Below are 21,027 nucleotides of genomic sequence, written 5' to 3'. Positions count from 1 at the left end.
GTGGAAAAAAGACCAACATTTCATCAAGGGGCCCTTAGCAACTTAGTCAAAACAACCAAGTTGTGTGTACAATACACCTACAGGATGACCTGATGAAGGCTGGTACAAGTGCTTCAGTGGCAACTATAGGACGTGCAGTGAATAAACAAGGACTTCATGGCCGGACTCTTGACCATAAAGATCATCAAAAGTTGACTACAATATGCCAGGAGGAATTTGGATAAGACTACAGCGTTTTGGGAGACAGTTCTATGGACTGATGAAACCAAACTGGAACGATTTGGACATATGGACCAGCGGTTTGTCTGGCGTGTGAAAGGCCAGGCTTATGACCAGAATAATACCATCCCACGGTCAAGCATGGAGGTGGGTCATTGATGTGGGGCTGTTTTTCTGTGGAAGGAACTGGCAATCTTTATTGTGTACCTGGCATGGATTTCCAGAAATACCAGGCCATTTTAAAGAGAAACGTAATGCCTTCTCTTGACAAATTAAACCTTAGTGATCATTGGACTTTCCAGCAAGACAATGATCCCAAGCACACCTCCAAGTCAACCAAAGCTTGGTTGAGAAAAAGATCCTGGAATGTGGAGTGGCCTGCTCAGTCACCAGATTTAAATCAGATTGAAAATCTTTGGTAAGATTTAAAGAAGGCAGTTGCAGCACGGAAGCCATCAAACATCAAAAAGCTAGAGGCTTTGGCACATGAAGAATGGGCAAAGATTTAGAGAGGTGTAAGAATGTCTGCTGAGAGGTGGGGTAGGACCCAAATGCACGAGAGATGCGAGGCATGGTAGAACAAAGGGTTTATTACTCAAAAAACAGGAAACAGCTAAGGTACTCACAGGGACATGGGTAGTAGTAATGACAAGACAAAGACTGGACACAAAACAGAAACCTAAATACCCAGAACCAAACGACACACAGGTGGACACAATGACGCTAATGAGAACGAGACACTGGTGAAGACAATGACAGGGAAACACTAGGACAGGGCAAAACCAAAAACAACAGGGGGGCACGGCTGTGGCCGTGACAAAGAAACTTGTCAGCACCTACCGAAAACGTTTGTTAGAAGTTATAAAAGCTAAAGGATGCCCCACAAAGTACTGAAGCTGGGGGTTGAATAATACTGCACGTGTTAAAATAGTTAAATATTTCATTTGAACTTCAAAGTTAAGTCAACTTCTGCTGTCAAAATAACTCAAATACACTCCTCAAAAAAAGTTCGGAAATGTTATTTCGGCCGATTATTCCTCCCCTTCAATAATACAAATTGGTATTGTATTTGATATAGTTGGAAAGCCTGATTAGTCACCTTTACAACGAGGTACAACTTGTAAGGATCGTGCATTCTTGGAACGAGCAACACAGCCCAAAGATTTTTGCCAAAATCCCCTGCAGTATCTCACACTCTCTCACAGTAATAAGGAAAAAACAACACATATTGGCCATTTTTACACTTTATTCATTTTACACTGTCAGGGACCTCAGTAGCGTGTGGAAGATCCATACGCAGCCACAACAGCTTGGCACCTCCTCCTCATGCTGGTCACCAGCCTGGTCACACACTGCTGTGGGATGGCCTCCCATTCCTCAACCAGGATTGTCGTAAGTCAGCCAACATGTTTGCGTTGGTCATTCTGGCACGTACAGCACGCCCAAGCTGATCCCACTTGAAGCTCAAAACGAGAGTGAATACCAACAGAAGAATATTGCAGGGGATTTTGGCAAATTTTTTGGAGCCGCTACCCACACGGTTAGCTGTGTTGCTCGTTCCACGAATGCACGATCCTTACAAGTTGTACCTTGTTGTAAAGGTGACTAATCAGGCTTTCCAACAATATAAAATACTGAAGGGGAGGAATAATCGACCTAAATAACGTTTCCGAACTTTTTTTGAGGAGTTTATGTATCAGTAAATATTTGTTGTTGTTTAATGAGTTTTCTTTGTCATTTATTGTCATAATCTTTAATCCACATCACTATAATGTATTTTGAAGTGAGGGGGATGAATATTTCTGATTGCAACTGTAAGTGCCTGTGTCTCTTCTCTGCACATGTTTGTGTTTAAGAACAGTGAAGAAAACTGAGGACAGTGATGGGAGCCTAAAGAAGACAATAAGTGTGTTGACCTGTTGTATAGCGTCTTTGATTGCTCAACCCTAGGGTTGGGGCTAGGGCTAGGGTTGTGGCTAGGGCTAGGGTTGACCCACACTGTGGGCTCCTGTGTGGGATTGTATACCTCATTTAACCTCAGAACCCCCCCCCCCCCCCCAAACCAGAGACAAATGGACAAGGAGAGAGAGAAGGCAAGAGTGCCTGCTTTATGAGTTTACTGTTTGGCATCAATGGGGTCTCGGCAGGTGAAGATTGGGTTATAAGATCTTGAACCCCCAAACATCTGGACCATCTTCTGCTTCAAAGGCCCTGGATGAAGGGCAGTCATAAAGTGTGTGCGTGTGTTAGTGGTGGTGGTGGTGGGGGGGGGGGATGTTACAGGGGGCCTGGCACATCTGGGCTCTGGCTCTGGTACACCTGGGGTTGTTCCAATAAAGCGAAGGTGAAGTCCATTTCAGGTTTAGATTTGGTCTAGTTTCAGGAGGCAAAGGACATTGTGTTGACTTTGAGAGACACACAAGTCTACACACCCATGCCCATATTGCGTTTGTCTATCTTGTGCCAGAAGGCTTCAGGGAAAAATAGGTCCACGATGACGATGATGATGAGATAAAGAGTCACCCAGGTGGTGAAGGTCATGGGGCCGAGAGTCTCTCTGAGTGATGTGTTATCTCTCTTTCTTTCCCTCCCTCTCTTCTTCCTGCCCTCCCTCTTTCTCTTCTTCCCTCCTTCATTCTCTCCCTCCCTCCTTCTCTCTCCTTTCCTACCTCCCTCCTTCTATCACTCTCCTTCTTTCCCTTCCTCCCTCTCTCCTTCCCTCATTCCCTCACTCTTTCACAGGTGCGTTCCCTCCACATGGAGGCAGAGAAGGAGAGAATTGAAGCCAGGAAAAGGATAGCAAACCTAGAAGAGTCCCTCAGGTACGCCCATAGTTAGATACGTATGCTACCTCGCCCATAGTTAGATACGTATGCTACCTGATGCTGTGTTCTTACTAGTCTTGAGCCCTCACAGTGACAGTAGAGTTGTGACACAGACATATCTGTTAATACTTGACCACAAAGCACCCTATGGGCCCTATCTTGCACCCAGCGCAATTGACTTTGTCAACGACGCAAGTATCATTCCTAGTTTGCACTCGACGCAAAGCAGACTTTTCCCTCCACAGACGCACGTCTATAAATTAGGGAATGACCTTGCGCTCCCGGGGGCGGTTCAGCGAAAAAAGGAGGCGTGTTCCGGCGCAAACGTTCCCTTGTGCTATTTTGCAGTTTCAGAAAAACAATTCCGCCACAGACCAGGAGAAAACGCGAGGCCAGTGTCTTCTTCCTGCGAAGCTACATTGTTTTGATTTATTGTATGGCTGTGTTACATTTCTTTCATGTCAATGGTTAAAAAGATTTTCATGAGAAATCTCTATGTATGTGAACCTGATTTGTAACAATTTCCTCCCACGCCTGTTTAACCAAAGCTAATTTGGGTGGGTTTCTTCTCCCATCCCAATCAGAATCCGAATTTGGTTTATTTGCCATGTATGTTACACAAACACGGAATTTACTGTGGCAGGAAGGTGCAAACAATAAACATATACAGGTTTTAAATGAAGTAAAAAAGTACAATGGTTAAACAAATTCTAAGAACTAAACAATTAAAAAATATAACAATTAAAAAAATAAAATATTTGTAAAAATAAGACTAAGAATTTGAATGAGCAGCATGAGTGGGCAACTTAGTGCAATGAGAAAACTGCTCTGCCTTTCCCATACAATGTCGCTTCTCTATCTTTTACGGCCCTGACGAGAACGACGGTCTCCTCAGCTGTGAACCGATCCTGGCGTGCGCCTGGCAAATCCGCCGTTATAATAACAATTCGCCATGGAACAAGCGCGCCTGCTCTTAAAGGGAATGTGAGATTACGCTTTGATTGGTTTATTGCACGTTACTCCCAAACCACACCCATTAGTAATGTAGCTACTTCAGACCAACCCATTTTAGATTTGCGCCAAGTGCCAAGTCAATTATCCCGCCGTTTTGATACTTGCGTTTCAGATTGTTAAAATAGGGCCCTATGTGTTTCAAAAAACACACACTGTAGTATGTGAGGAGCGGTGGCTGTAAGTTTGTCACATCTGAGAAGTCTTTGAGAAATTAGAATATATCATGAATGAATGGTGGCCAGTGCCTCTTTCAGATGTAGAGTTGAGAGAGAGAGAGAGAGAGAGAGAGAGAGAGAGAGAGAGAGAGTCTGCGTGTCTTCTCAAGGAAGGAAGTACGATGGGAGTAGGCTTCCAGTACATTATTCTATGCAAGCTGGAAATAGGGTTTGGGATGGGGCATGGTTGCATAGGAAAGCAAAACAGAGCTCCACAACAGGCACTGAGCTCTTATCCTGCTGAACCAGGTGGACGGGTGGACGGGGGCGTGGGGGGTAGTTACGATGATGACGGGAGGGGTGTCAATGCAGATTCTGTCTGAGAGAGAGAGAGAGAGGCAAAAATGACAATTGTTGCTTCAACAACTGGATGATTGAGAGAACATTCCCTAATGTGAACAAGCTTCACATTAGGGAATGTTCTCTCAAACTAGTGATCAGATACCTGGGCTTTTCTTTTATGTTCATTGGAGAGGAAGAGAATAGTTTACTTTAAGGTGTTTTTTCTTTCCATGCCCTTTTCTTTTACTCTGCCCCACCTCCCACCACAGCCTTCCACCCATCTATCCCAACAGCGAGATTTTCATCAAACACTGCAGCCGAGTTTAACTACTTAACAACTCAAAAACCATCCCCCCCTCCCATTGGCCTCAACTGATTATGTCACCTGGAGCCCTCCCCTACAATGTTATTGGTTACTGCTGGCTAACTTACCGGAGTTGTGTTTCCTCTCCAGTCCACCCAGTCCCAGAGGCATCCCTAACAAACATCTGAGACCCTGCGGCACAAACCATTTTATGAACTTCTGGAATGACACGGCAACCTGATTTATATTACCACACACACACACACACACACACACACACACACACACACACACACAACCACTTACTCACACACTTTTCTTCTCTTCAAAACAACAGTTTAGACCCCTCCTCTGCTCTCCACCCCTCTTCTGTCTTCCTCCTTCCCCTCTGTACTCTGCACTGGGGCCCAGACCTACAGTACCTTGCCGGCATACCATTCCTGGCCAGTAATGAATACCCCACAATACCACAGGACCGGGTCACACACAGATTACAGTCTCTCAGACGCATGTCAAAATGGGTTCTGTGCAATTAAACGCCAAACTCAGCCCAATCCAAAAGACCTGAACCCAGGCCAACAGTTTTCACACTCTGGTGCCTGTTGAGCCATGTAGGGCTTTAGGGGGTTAGTGAAAATCACTTCTGGTATACAGAGGATGGGGATTTGGCATCTGCTGTTATCCTTATCAGTGGTTAGAGGCATAGAGGTTAGAGGTGTTTTGACGGATTATAACTTTTGTTTATCTGGCTTTTAAAATGGATCTGATGCTGCGAGGGTTGAAAATGTTCTCAGTCAGCCTTACTTATAAGGGGGAATTTGATTGGGGAATAAGTCCCGTTCCTTTTCGGGTGAACTGGCATGCATGGATTTTCCTTTGAAAGTGTGGTATGTACTGTGGAAAATGCTAAATGACATTTAACGACTGTTCTCTTATTGTCTGTCAGTTGGCCCCCCCCAGCAAGGATACCGAAACAGCAGATTGATCTGTGCATAAATCATCCACCCATCAGTAAAGAGATGCTCGCTCTCTCATTAGAGTTAAATAGGGAGAAATGGCAAGTGTCACATGGATGCTTAGCTAATTAAGCTCTCCGTCTGACACACACACACTCACTTACGCACACTGGTGTGATGTCTGCTACCTGCCAGCTGCCGTGGCAACACTGACAGCCCCTTCAAGGCGATCCAGGAGAACTTCAAAGTCAGTTTGAGATTGCACACATAAAGTTTGTGTCTGTGTGTGTGTGTCCGCACACGTTCGGGAGGGGAGTTGGGAGGATGAGAAATGATATTAAACTAGTTTAAACTGCTCAGCGGGCCCTCCCTGTGCCATATGCTGTCTGTAGACTATTCATTTGATTCACATGACGTCACTGTAGCTTTGCGCCGCTATCTTACCGACCAACTTGGTCTCAGTCATGCCTGCAATATGTCGTGCAGTTGGCTGCAACGACAGCCGAAAGAGGAACCCCGGACTGGTATTTCATTCTATACCAAAAGACTAAAGGCTAATTCTCCTACTATTGTTGTAATGGATAGCATAATAATAGTTGGAGTCGTAGGCCTCGTTTCCCTTCATGTTCTTCCAATGAGTATAAACACATCTCAGGGCTCGACACATCTCATCCGCTTGTCCGGGACAAGTGTTCTTTTTTGTAGGACAAGTGGAAGAGAAATGTACTTGCGCCACTGGACAAGTTATACCTCAAACATAATAAAATGGCATGTTACTTAACGTTATGTGCAGTGCCACTCATTACATCTATTAACCAATTGATACTAGTTGCTAGCTTTTTTTACTCTGTGTTTCGGTGAAGTTGATAATTTCATCTCTGTGAATTCTGCATCAAAAAGGTTGAGGAGGACAGCCTTTAAGAGAGAACGCGATTCCCCATTGATCTATAGCATCAGAATTTTGATTTGGGTCACGACAGTCTTGAAATTTGAGTGAGAATGCGTTGCCCGCATAGTAGGAGGCAGCCATGTCTTGGTCTCCCGTTACACTGTTTTGATGTTAGCCTCAGAGTCAGATTCGGGCGCTCACTGGCAGTGTTCACAATGTTGTTTTTCACTCAATTCTACACCTAAAACATCAGGGAGGACTTGCTTTTTGTAGATACGAGCCTGCCGAAGATAGCCAAAATCTTGGATTTCTTTAACCGAGCCTGTTTCATTCGTCATTTGCCTGAGAAAGCGACCTCCATTAGCCAGGCTAGTTTTGCCCGTTTCACTAGGTGAGACTATTTAAAGATCCTGTAAAGTAAATGCCATGATTTGCTTCACAGTACATTATATACGTGTGAAATTAGTTCCTGAAAGCATGTGCAAAGCGCGAGTTAGACCGTAGAACAGTTTCTCCGCCAAAAAATGACCGATCTACGTCACTTTGACCGATCTACGTCAGATCACTGCATGGCTCCTCCTCTCAACCGGTGAAACAGTATAAAAGCCTGGAGCCCATTTGCATAAGAGGTCCTCCAACTCCACTTCAGTTACGACTCCTGCGGTATTGTTATTGTAGCCTACATCAGCTAGCTTCAGGATGTCTCCCTCCACCCGCAACTGCATCTTCCCTGGATGCAAGAACTTCAGCTGCGCTGCAACGCTATTTAATTTCCATAGGAAAAATAGGTGGATTGATTTTGTGAAGAGCTACGCTGATGGAAAGCTTCGCATCAACTCCAACAGCCACCTCTGCAGTGACCATTTTACGGCGGATAGTTTTAACATGGACCAAAGACCGACGGGGTTCACGGACACACGGCTTCTCTTGCAGTGCGGAGCCGTACCGAGCATCGCCTTCCCGGCCGTTCCTCCTCCGGTCGCACCTGGACCATCCACCGCCGCCAGCAGTTCATCACTCAGTTCTGTGTGCCTGTTTTAATTATACTAGATACCTTTTCCAGAGGTATCTCTGCTATGAGTTAGTGCAAACCGCTAACTTGATATTACTTGGTGTAGAATGATGGTATTTTGGTGAAATGGTAGCTATGTGCTAGAAGTAGCCTAGTTGGAGAGCTCACTGTCTGCTGTCTCTGGTGTCCATTTTTACTCCTGTGTTACAGCTCAGGGGAACAAGCTTCATTTAAATGCATCTGTATGTTTCACTCATTGAACAAATAAATTATCTGGGTCGTAGGTACTCGAGACAGGCGGTGCCTTCCAGCGAGGGGGCGGAGCTTCAGCTCCTTCAGGCGTCACGCCCCCCAGTCTCAAGCAGAGAAGACTGCTGATTTTCTCACGATTTCAAAGCCTAATTTAACATTCTTGTCTGTGTTTTTTTTTCATTCGAATTTGGATGGGTAGTTAACAACACATTCTTCTGTGGTGTGATGAACTTAAAACTCGTTTTCAATTCCACTTTACAGGATCTTTAAAGATCTCGGACAAGTGACTTTTGTGCATGGAACGTAAGTGCCTCAAAAAGTTAATGTCAAGCCCTGCATCTGACACTAAAGAACATTGTCCAGATTAATGACAGCTGTGAGCTAAGTGGCTCTAAGATTAGTGCTAGCTAGCTGTTAGCCACTTAGCTAACAACTCGCTACCTAGTCAGAGTAAACTACCACCAAAATCATACATTTGATTTTTTTTATATAATACTTAAATTTCCCATTATTAAATATAAGTCCTTGGTGGCCAGGTGCCGCACTTTCACCTCATTCACCCATCCAGCCACAGCATATTGAAAAGCATCCAAAGCCTTCAAGCTATCCCCACTGTATGGGGAGGGGTTATGCACAAGATAAATGTTTATAGCTCTGTCATGGAAAGCCAATTGGGGCAAGCCTGGGGCAGATAATAAGGGACAAAAGAAAACTGGGGGTAACAAATAAGGATCGTAGCCTAAAATTGAAATTTTGCAGTGTGGGCGGCTATACTGGGCGAGATCGGTCGTGCATATGGCGGCGGTCTGTTTGGAAATGACGTAGGTGGCATCTATGAATAGACTGGTGAGACATCTTTGAAGCCTGAGAACGGTTGTGAGTACAGGTGGTGTCTTTCTGGCGTCTACAATGTTTGGAATCAGCTTGATCAGTATTTTACAGTCGAAGAATGCTTTTGTGTGGGTGCATATGTGACCATTTGTGTTTTGGAATATGGGTATTTACACTTTCTGAGCAAGTGTCAGATTTGTATTTGTGCTAAGTTTGGCTTGTTATCACAGAGGGGACATGCTGAGGGTAGGTGAACTGTGAGGTACACTTGTATTTTCTCCATCCAGTCGGTCTTTGCAAAGAGAAAAGATCTCCCTACACCGCTATGCAAATTAGCACTGCATCATCTGCTTGATATCCACGTCCACGTTACTATAGCAACGACATAAAGAACCACAAAGCCGTCAGAGAAAGAAAGTTTCTCTTCCCCCTTTCATCCGTAGTGCCTCAGATCATCAGAGAATGTTAGAATAGAGATGGCGAGATGCGAGAGGGAGAGGAGGAGAGAAAGAACCAAAGGGCTAGCTTATCTGCCGAGCTGGCCTGCCTTCGCGACAATGACCTCCAAATTACAATTTAACACCAGCAGATATCAACTTTATGGGTAATGAAACAAAACAAGTAAAGATGTCATGAAGAACGCCAAGACACCCCCACCCTCCCTGCACATTGTTGTGTTTTATTCTGGATTTGGGAATCTGGAATCTCTTCCCACCCCAGCCCCTCCACATCCCTCTATCACTCGCCTCCCAGTTTATGTAAAGCAGGTGGGTTTTCAGGTGTGCTGTAGAAGCCGTGGGGTGGTGGAGGAACTAGGAGTGCTGACCAGGGATGGAACAACAGGACGTAGTGGTGGTGGAGGTACAGTATGGATCTAGGAGAACACAGAGGCCTTCAGGAGTCAATAGGAGAAATGCCTTGGTGGCCACATGCAAATATCTGTTTTGAAAGGGGTTAGTCACCAACTCAATACTATAGACCTGACCAGGTCTGAATTGCAAGGTTAGTCCCCAACTAATTAGATTGGTACTGGATTTGACTTCCAACTAACAAAAAGTGTGTCCCTTCTCACAATTACAGAGCACAGATGGGATCAAGACCAAGACCTGTCAGACAAAGATATGCACAAAGGAAGTCAAGTGATTTCATGGAAATCACTTGACTTGAAAAAAAATCATCAAAAAATCATCATGTTGTATATGTTTGCACATATACAACATGATGACCATATCAATTAGTCATTCACATTACTGAGTACAATCCGGAGAACATACAAATAAGGTTCCAAGTTATTCTCCTATAGTTAACACCCCCATCCCCCTCTCCCTTTCTCTCACACATTCAGTCTCCGGTCAGAAACCAAATATCTGACCACTAGAACAGCTATAGCTGTTTTTGAATTGGGCATATTTGCATGTGCATTTTTCAAGTCTCAGAGCTTGCTTTTACCTCCTCCCCCCTCTCTCCCTCTATCTCTCTTTTTTCTCTCTCTCTGGGGAGGGGGATGAAAAAGCAGTTTCATGCCGTCGAGTATTTCAGTTTTGCATTTGCTCTCTTTTTATGTGTTCTCCCTTTTTCCGGGGCCTCTTTGATGTGATGGATTCGTTATAATTTTTTGGGGATGAGCTCACAGACGTGCACGTACACACACACACACACACACACACAGACACTGGCTTTTCTTCTGGAACAGTCTGGAAACCATTCATAGGGATGAACATCCCATTTCTGGGTCAGCATGTGTGTGTTTGAGCGTGAGTATGTGTTTTAGCGTATTTGCCTTGTTGTTGCATTCCACTCAGATGCAGCACATTCTGTTTCTATGTTGAATGGCTTATCGACACACAAGATAACTTGCACACAGCTATGGAATGGTCTGTTTATGTGCTTGTGCACGTGTGTGTGTGTCCGTGCGTACTTGTGTGTGTTTGCTCGGCACAAAGCGTCATGTGGTTTCTGAGGTCTGAAAAAACTTGATCCCCGGACCTCCTGTCTAGCATGTGGTGAGGCTGGAAGCTCCCTCCCCCTCTTCTAAAAACACTCGCTCTCTTCCTCTCCTCTTTCCCCCCTCTAAGCAGCCCTCTAAGATGGAGGGATGAGAGAATTTCCTCTTTGGCTAAGGGCACATCTCTAATTTGAGTCTCAGCTCCTTCCACTTCTCTGACCAAAAGCCATTTAAAGACACTGGGACACTAAGAGCTGCTTCCCCCCCCCCCCCCCCCCCTTATTATTTTTTCTTATTTTCTACTCCTCCCTCTCCACCAGGCTTCCCTCAATCTTTTTCTTGTCCTCTCATCTCACCCCCTAAGTCTGTGATTGATGGTGACAGACTGTCTGCAGCTTTTTTTTATCTGTTCACACACACACACGTTTGAAAAGTCAAGTTTCTTCTGGTTCATTCTTGTGCTTCTAGTAGGACAATTTCACTCAACATGGAGCTCTCTACAGTCTACACACTAAGACCAAATCCTTCCTTTTAGTAATGTAAGTCAAGTGTGAGGTACTGTAAGGGTCATCTCACATCTCTATAACACACGGGCCGTTCAGTGGCGAAACTGGTTCGCAATGCACTGAACTTTTCTCTTGGGTTGTTTTTGGAAGCCATTGACCCGGCTTCTTCTAAAGCATCTCTCCCCTTTCTCTAATCTCTCTCTCCAACTTTTCTCTGTCTTTTTTTTGCGCAGGTTTGCTCCACATCTTTGTGAGTCTGGCTTAGGCCTGAGGCCAGTAATGTTTTAAGGCTGATTAATAATTTAAAAGTACACAACATTTTGGGGAGGAGAAAAAAAATCTCCATCTTTTGATGTCTGACATGAGACCAAAATTACAAAGAGAACAAGCGTTACGAAGAGAAACAAATGTCTTCATATTCTTTTTCTGCCTGTCTTTTTTTCTCTGCTTCCTGCTTTTCCTGATGTTGTTTTCATCTGCTGGTTGGTGGAGCATGAAATGAGGAAGCATAGAGAAAAAAGGATGGTCTATTTTTCCTCTTTCTGTTCTGTTCTATTTTTCTTCTAAATACATCTTTACAGCATCTTAACAAAGACAAAACACCTTTAGATTTCAAGGAGAGGCTTGGTTGTGTGACTGCCATGCTTTTATGGCTGTGTCACCGTACCACATCCTGATTTATAAACTATGAAATTTAGAACTCTTTATGGTCATACACTCATACACACGCATGCAAACACCTTATGCCTCATGGAGTGTGTTCTTCCTGGAGCATTAGCAATGAACCAGTCTAGATGGGACTGTGCCCTGTTGATTTAAAATACATTTGAATGTATGCTTGTTTACATTTACGTACATTTGTTTAGACAATTATCTTTACTACGTATAGATGACACAAACACTTCACACACACACTCATGCATGCTATAATCCACCCACCCACACAAACACACATACATTTGCCCATGTCTTGACCTCTTTGCCCTCCAAGCTTTAAAAGTTTGAAATAATATCTTTAGTTGCAGTATTTATTCCATTATAATTGGCTTATTGTTGTTTGCCCTCTGGGTAAAATGAATCCTCCTCCCTTGTTTTTGTCTATTGGGAGTAATTGCACACACACACACAGTACACATGATCATCCGGAGTATTAGAGGAGGTGGGAAAATAATTGTCAGTCAGGAGTTACAGTTTATGTGTACACTTAAACGGTGCATCGTCACATGAATCTAACTAAAAAGGCAGGAATCTATGTGTGTATGTTTGCTTGTTTGTCTGTAGTTCAATATATCTTGAGAACTGGGCACAGGCATATTGCTCAGGACCCAAGCACAAGGCTTGTCTTGCCTCTCTTCCTTTCTAAAACGCAGGTTCTCTCTTTTTCCCCCTCTATCTGTCTCACACTCTCACTCAACTCACAAGTGCACCCTGCTCCTGCTAACAGCAGCCTTGTCTGCCAGCTGTCTTGTCAGCTCTGTAGTGTGATCCTTAACTAAAGACCTGCTCTGCCGTGACAGCCCCGCACACCGGTACCTCCCAACATAGTTGTCAAGCCTTCAGCTATCCCCCCTGCTCACTAAATCTGTTGGATCCAGCCACACTTCTCCAGAGGGAACACCCATAGGCTAGGATTAAAATATGAAGGAGACACATCTATCGATTACCCATGAGCCGTTGCATATTTTCAGAAGTACATTTCTCATGGATACTGATGTGGGGCTAGTATTTGTTTAACTGAATGCATTGTGGTAGAAGGCAAGATTTGCAAAATGTGGCCTTTAAGTGGATTTTTGTCTGCATATTTGGTTAATTCATTATGTGGAATATCTCTGGCAAAAAAAATAACGAATTGTGTAAAGAAATTGTGTAGATAAGCATATTTTGTTTGCACGGTACATGCAATGTGCTAGCTAGCTTGATAGATATATTTTTATGCCTGACTGCTGTGTAAGACAATACACAGAGGTAAAATGTTGACACTATACAGTATAGTTTGTTTCTTGTGCCGGTGTGGTCATTGGTTCTTTGGTTGTAAGTTTTACCTGTCTGTATGTCGATTATTATGTTCAGAAGTGTTAATGTGTGTGTGTTTTTTCAGGGAGAAGGAGGAGAAGCTGGAGAGAGTGAGGGACAGTCAGAGACAGCAGGCCCAGCAGGCTGAGAGTGCTCTGGAGCAGTTGAAGAAACAAGTCGAGCTCAGCTCAGAGAAGGCCTACGCAGACATGAAACTGCAGGTTAGTTACAAACACAAAGTACGGTACACACAAAAAGTACGATCCCATCCCCCCTCCTAATCAAGTAGTGAATTGGCAAAAGTTTTATTCAGACACAGGGTGACAAAAGTATCCAGGTGAGTGTGCTCCCAAGAGCAGACTGGCAAGTTTTCTCCGGACATTAACTTATATTTTCTTCCTATTGTTTGTGTCAATTTTGCTATTGGTACCTTTCTGTTGGTGACAATTTCTACGCTTTGTCACCCAATTGGCTCCTGTACTAGGGTTTCTGATTACAGAAGCTGTACTACGTTGGCATCTCTGTCCTTACATAAATCTGACCATGTCCAGGCCCCTGTTGGGTGTACACACATCGACTTTCTTCTAATTGGTATGGGATGCTCATGCTTTATAAACATAGAAAACCCCTAGACACAGACCTAGGCCTGACCTGGGTTCGACAGCTTCAAACTTGGCTTGTAGGAGTTCCATAAGCTAGGCCATAAATGTATGTCCTAATTTACAGCTAGGCCTCTGCATTCCTTTGAGTGGTATTTCCCCATCCTCCTTTAAAACCAATGTCCCACACTTCTATTGTTCATAATCAGTCACAGCTTAGCATCAAATTTCCAATAATACAACTTAGAGTATAATATAAGGAATAACTGAGACATTCATTTTTCAATCAGATAGTTCCATAATTGTAACCCATAATTGTATCTCCATCATTTCAGCAGTGTGACATCAAGTTTTTCATCATACCCTTAAATATAATATTTCACAAGTAGTTTGTGTCAGCTTTCAAGCATACCTTCTGTGTGTTCGGCATACATTTTTGTCATACGTTCGTTTTAGCCTACATCTACAGACTAAATAGAATGAAAAAGCTAATCTCGGGCATTGCATTGTGCACAGGATGAATTTTTCTTTCAGGCTGTTTTCGAAAGATGCGATTTGCACCAACAAGTTGAACCATAATCGGGCCAGGTACAATGCAATGTAGTCAGTACAAAAATACTGGGTGTAAAAACCCACATCTAGGATAAGCAGGATCCTGGAATTTGATTGAGTGCGAATATAGTTTTATTTTTATTTTCTTCACTGTGGTTAAATAACCGGCACTCAACGCTTCTAATGATTAACACAAAACAATCACACCTCTCTTAAAGCGTGAAAAGGTACTTGGAAGCCGAATATTTGGGCAAGAGCTTTCCTAGTTTATCAACATTCAGATACGGGTATCTTCTTCAACTATTTTGATTGTATGATGCATCATTTGAAAGCTTGCAATCTGCTCTTTCTGTAAGAAAAACTGTGAAATGAGCGTGTCACATAAAGCGTATAGCACGCTATACACAATGGTAGCATGTGCACAATCGTAGCACAAACACAATGCTAGCAGACACACAATTCTACAGTTGCTCATGCACAATGCTAGCACAAACATAATGCCAGCCATATGCACATATGATCAGACATACAAATGCACAATCAGAACATAGTCTATGCTCACTTGTGCATCCTTTCATAGATACATGGTGCACATATATTCTTCTCCCAATCTTTCACCAACCACAGAGACAGGATGACAAACAGCACTCAAACCAAGACAATACAGATGACTGCAGGCTGCGTTGCGCACATACACACACAGATTCCCCGTTGCTGAGGACACACAGCCTGGCCACAGATGCACACAGGCGCCACGCTGGCGACACTCTTGATTCCTCTGTCTCGTTATTTCTCCCTCGCTCTCTCGCTCTCTCTCGCTCTCTCTCGCTCTTACTTTCTTTAAGACAGACACCTTGCTACCTTGCTCTCCCTACCTCTCTCTGTGCTCTCACAATTTATTTTCAATAATGTCCCTGACTCCATATCAGTATGAAACATTGCCTTATCAATTATCTCTCACACACAAATGCAACAATCCTGTTTTTGCTGTTGTGCATTTCAACCAGTCCAAATAAAAAACGAAATAACTAGAAGCTCTTGTTCTGTGATCAGTAAGCAGCTGAACTTTAGATTAGTGCTGTTCTAAAATATGCAACCCACAGTTCAGCATTAGTGGGCGTGATAGATCCAGGAGGGGAGGGGGGATGGGGTTGGGGGTACAGAACAGCCACACCGTGCGGTAATTGGTTGCTTTGCTGGTCCTTGTTTGACATTTGGCAGAGTGTGGGCAGATGCTTATTGGGAGATTTCAAATCAATAGAGACTTGGCTGTAAACTCACTCTGTGTAGTTGCGCTGGTGATTTCTGTCAGGCTTTTGTGAAATACTTTTGGGCATAGACATTGTTCTGAGTGGGTGCTTGTATGTGGGCTTTATTGACGGCACATCAAGGTTTGTACATTTCAGAAGTGGGTGGATGTGATACATTAATTAGCTCATACCAGTATGTGTCGATACAGTAATTATTGGCATGCTGTGGGCTGGAATATGGATAGGGTTAGGTGTCTGCAAGTGTGTGGACAGAGGCTTGCATGTGAATTATATGCGGTTGATCCAGCTCTCCAGTAACTTTCTCTTCCTCTTCCCCCTTCAGTTCTACCTTGTGTCCTTCCATCTCCTCCACCTCTCTCTCCTCCTCCTCTCCATCTGCCCAGCAAGCCCCTGGATGCCCAGTCTTCAATCTTCCTTGATCCTCAGCCCACATCAAAGCTGTGGGTGAGAGGCACCAGATTCACCTCCATCCTCGTCCCCTCTCTCTTTTTCTCACGAACCTTCTCCATATTTCTGTTGATCTTGCGATCTCCCTTTAATGTTGTTTAGGACATCAAAAGGATCTCCATATTTATTTGTTTCTTTTTTTCTTCTCTGTCACTATCTCTAACTTTCTCCATCACTAGTTCTCCATCACTGTATTACTGTCCCTTTTTTCTCTCTCCCTCTCTCTGTTTCTCTCTGTGATGGAGTTGTATCATAAATGGATTAAGCCCACGTGCTAGGAACAGATGTGTGCTGTTGGACCGCATTTAAAGGAGTGTGTCTGCCCTATTTTGGGTGAGAGTACCAAAGCTAAACACACCATGTGGAATCGAATCTCAAGTCACACAGTTAGCTCAAAGGATGCTTTTGAGCGTATTAAGGGGATTCATCTAAACATGTTTCACATTTCAAAACCATTACCAGGAGAGAACGGCATAGCCTGAGTACATGACCATTTTCAGTAAATGACATTTGCAACCGTTGTTGTTGCTGTTGTTGCTGGTTATTACAACCTGCTGCTCTTGACTTATAGTTCACTTAGTAAGAGTCAGTTATTTAGTATACCTGTTGTCTCTTCCTATAAACATTAAACCATACATAAGATGATCAACTCTCAAGACTCAGATGCAATAGTATGATATGGTACCGAAGTGCTATTGTTCAAGACCCTGTGTGCAATGTGTGTTTATTCCTATAATCTTTGACTTATTCTTTCAGACTTAAGTCTTAATAAATCTTAAGTCTTAGTAAATCTTAACATTCAGAGCTGCTCTTGGTTCTCTAAGTGCCATATTCATCTCTGTTTATAGATGGAGAAGGTGGAGGAGGACCTGAGTCGCTCCAAATCTCTAAGGGAAGAACAAGCCAAGGAGTTCTCCCATCAACTGGAGGAAATTAAACAGAGATGTGAACGTCAGGTTAGTGTGTGTGTCCTGACACTCAAATCATCCTATTTTTGCAACACTACTAAATGATTTGAATGTTTCAGCCATTTTTAGATTCCATTGAAAATGCTATTTCTCTATATCTGTATCAGCATACTACCTGGTCTACCTCATACTGAAAGACATGGTTTCAATTCAGCAGATTGGGTGTTAACATAATCAAAAAATATCCAATTGAAAACTTTGTGTGACTTATCTCCTCCATATCATCACTCTGATTAGGAATTTAGAAACAATTTCCTTCTTACTGCAACTTACCTTGCTAATAGAAAATCAGCTTTTATACACATCTAAATGTAATCAACCCATTGGAATGCCCATTATCTGATATAAGTGATCTGATTGTGAGAATTCTGGGCAAGACTGAAGAAATAAAATGTCCTTCAGCTGGTTTAAAAATGCGACTCAGGGACTGTGAAGAATATCTTACGGAGGTTATCATTCCATGCACCAATTACAAATTAAAATAGACTATGACAAATACATTTTTGACATGGCCAGTGTCTTCTAAAGTATCTTTGTATATATTTGTGAATTGAAGCACTTTCACAAAGATACACAATGTATATACAATTGACTTTCACAAAGAAATCAATCACTGTTGATTTGCTTTCAATTAACTAGAAATAGATAACTGTCCATTCCCCATATGGTCCAATCAGATGATCAGAATAGTTGGGTTGGGTTTATTCTGTCACGGCTGAAACTGAAAACAGATCAGACCCATAATAAGTGTATAATCTGGATTGTCGTTCTGTGTCGAAGACAAGATTGATTTTAAGACCTCCATTAAAAACTACAACTGCTTCCTAAACATGTGACTAACAACCTTCAAACCCTCATTCCCTAGACGTTGATGGACTTACAGTGCATGCCAATTGCTGTAGGTACTTCTGAGAACTGGATATGAGCTCAAAGTGTATGCTTGTGAGAAGCATAATGAAATAGAATGGTCGATTTTGTCCTGGGAGCGATATTCAGTGATATACCGAGCTGCTTCCTGAAAATTGCTACTGTTTATGGGTCAAATCGGTTTCTGAATAGAATATCACAGTATGTCTATATCTTTTAATCCCTGAAAATGACTTTAAAATGTCTACACATATAAATATATGAAGAACTATTGGACATTGGAAGAATCAACTCTACTGTTACATTGCTAAATGTGTTTCTGGATGTACTCAAACATGGTTCTCATTCCGATGCAGGGCTTTAGTTTGTGACTTAATCAATGTTGTCTGCTCAGTGTCTCGTCTAAAGATTTTAACTTGAGTTAAAATCAGATGGAGTTAAAATCTTGAGTTAAAATCAGATGGAGTCAGATGGCTGAGCGGTTACTGTAAGTCGCTCTGGATAAGAGCGTCTGCTAAATGTAAATGTAACTTGGAAAACAGTACAGCTGGGAAAAATATTCTAAGGTCGCTGGTAAACTCCCACAATAGAATGACAACAATGAAAACCCAATTGACAGTTGAAACAGGCTGTGAAGGTTTCGCGTCAAGCACTTAGCAGTCTTTGTCTCAGTGATAAAACGTCTATCTGTCCTGTTGTAACACATCATGGTGCGTGTCAGTGACGTGGGTTTTAGAGATAAAGAGACTACTGGTGTGTGTGTGCTTGAGTGTCTAAAAGTGTGTGTGTGTGTGTGAGGGGGTGGTGGGGGCGACGGATGTGTGTCAGAGAGATTGATTTCTCTGGGCCTGGGGGTCAAGTTTGTCCATTCAGCCAGTCACAAAGCAGCATTCCACAGGGGTTGGCTTCAGAGAGACTTTTAAAGAGGGTCTGTGTGTGGACTCGCTGTTTCCCCCGGACCCTCCAGACCGCTAGGACATCACGCCGGCACCTCAAAGCACTTCTCCTTGACATTGAACTGACGTAGGAAAGTCGTAAGACTGCCGTTGTCCAGGTCATGACCCTGCACCCCTGAGGAAGCCCTAATCCAGCTCACATCTTAGATGTAAGGAAACAGCAGCACAAATAGTTTAGCACACGCACTGACACGCGCACATACACGCACAAGTCCTGTGTATTTGTGGCCCATTGTGAGGAATCGAAGTTCCCTCCTCCCTTCCTCCTCACCCTCTCACCATCCTCCCCTGCTGTGACTAGATAGGGGTCATCCCCCCTCTCTTCTCCTACCCCTTCCCTTTCTCTTTCCTCTTTATTCAGCATCAATGCGTCCCCCCTTCACTGTAACGACACACCGACACACACAGAGTGACAGGAACCATGCTGTGCTGTGTAGTAACTGTCAGTAAGTTTATATCAGAATGGGTTTTATTCGCCATGAAAGTTTGCACAGACAAGGAATTTGCTTTGGCAGGAAGGTGCAAGCATTAAACATATAGGAATCAAAAATTTAAATATGAGGACTAACTATACTAAGGGTACATAACTAGCAATACTAAGTGGAATTAGAATTAAAATAAACTATACAATAAAATATAAAGTAATATAAAGTTGCAGTAATAATGTTCAATATAAAAATACAGGGGGGCTCTGGGCTTGAAGTGGGTAATCTGCCTTAGCCCTCTCCAGACAGAAGCAGAGTCGTTTGCAGAGAATTGGTGTTGTAGTCTCTCCAAGTACAGTCGTTTAGCCTCCCTCACCGCCTTTCTAAACCTGTTCTTCGATTCCTTGAAACTGTCTCTGTCCCCACTCCTAAACGCGGCCTCTTTCTCTGACCTCAACCTTCTGAGTTTAGCTGTAAACCAGGGTTTGTCATTGTTTTAGCTCACCCTGGTGCGTGTTGGTATACAGCAGTCCTCACAGAAGCTGATGTATGATGTCACAGCCTCTGTGAGCTCATCCAAACTATTGGTAGCAGTCGTGAACATGTCCCAGTCAGTGCAGTCCAAGCACGCCCGCAGATCCTCCATAGCTACACTGGTCCACTGTTTTGATGTCCTCACAGCAGGCTTACAGCGCTTTAGCTTCTGCCTGTATGCAGGAATCAGGTGGACCATGGCGTGGTCAGAGTGACCCAGTGCTGCTCGGGGGACCGCATGGTATGCTTTGCTGATTGTAGAGTAGCAGTGATCCAAGGTGTTTCCTTCTCTGGTAGGGCATTTGATGAATTGTCTATATTTTGGGAGTTCTTGAGTGAGATTGCCTTTGTTAAAGTCGCCTAGCACAATAACCAAGGAATCCGGATTTTCATGCTCCACACTCAGTATCTGTCTGGCGAGGACACGTTGAGCCTCCTTGATGCTAGCCTGCGGAGGCATGTAGACGCCAACCAGAATGAATGATGCAAACTCACGTGGCGAGTAAAAAGATCTACAGTTAATAAAAAATGATTCCAGATCAGGAGAACAGTGCTGCAGAATCACTGTCACATCTTCACACCAGCCACTGTTAATGTAAAAACAAATACCACCGCCTTTCGTTTTGCCAGAAAGCACAGGGTCACGATCCGCTCTCAGCAGTTTGAAACCTGCTAGCTGTAGCACAGAGTCTGGGATCAGTTCACTCAGCCATGTCTCCGTAAAGCACAAAACGTAAGATGAATGAAAGTCTCTGTTTTTCCACACCAGTAGCTGAAGTTCATCCAGTTTGTTGCTCAGTGAACGCACGTTGGAGAGAAATATCCCCGGTAACGCTGTGCGTGCCCCCCACTGATGGAGTCGCACCAGTGCACCGGCTCGTTTGCCTGTCTTACGACGCTTCGCTGCTAGGACAAAGCCAAGGGTGGCTTTGACTATAATTCCCACTAATTCTGCCGCAGGAAGCAGAAAAGTGGGAACTGATGTTTAGAAGTACTTCTCTTGTTAGAGAACCCCGGAAATCTTGGCAGAACACTGAATTAACAGACAAGACGAGACAAAAAAGAGCGCAGCTAACGACCGAGGCAGCCTTCATCGGCGCCATCTTGGATGTGTCCCTAAACCCTCCTCCACCACTCCTGTGGCC

At 43.6% G+C, this 21,027-nt stretch overlaps 1 protein-coding gene across 5 annotated transcripts in view; it reads left to right on the top strand.

Annotated features, from left to right (window-relative positions):
• Window positions 1-21,027, top strand: part of cep112 (centrosomal protein 112) — a 242,863-nt gene that overhangs the window by 124,981 nt on the left and 96,855 nt on the right. For all 5 annotated transcript variants that reach the window (XM_062452773.1, XM_062452779.1, XM_062452765.1 and 2 more), the window contains exons 16-18: window positions 2,962-3,041; window positions 13,349-13,484; window positions 16,981-17,088. In XM_062452773.1, coding sequence (XP_062308757.1) covers window positions 2,962-3,041; window positions 13,349-13,484; window positions 16,981-17,088 — 324 coding nt within the window. The remainder of the gene's footprint in view (window positions 1-2,961; window positions 3,042-13,348; window positions 13,485-16,980; window positions 17,089-21,027) is intronic.

Source organism: Osmerus eperlanus, chromosome 2 (genome assembly GCF_963692335.1).
Source record: "Osmerus eperlanus chromosome 2, fOsmEpe2.1, whole genome shotgun sequence".
Lineage (NCBI taxonomy): Eukaryota > Metazoa > Chordata > Actinopteri > Osmeriformes > Osmeridae > Osmerus > Osmerus eperlanus.
The sequence above is the reverse complement of the archived record's forward strand: the minus strand, read 5'-3'. Positions and strand labels throughout refer to the sequence as shown.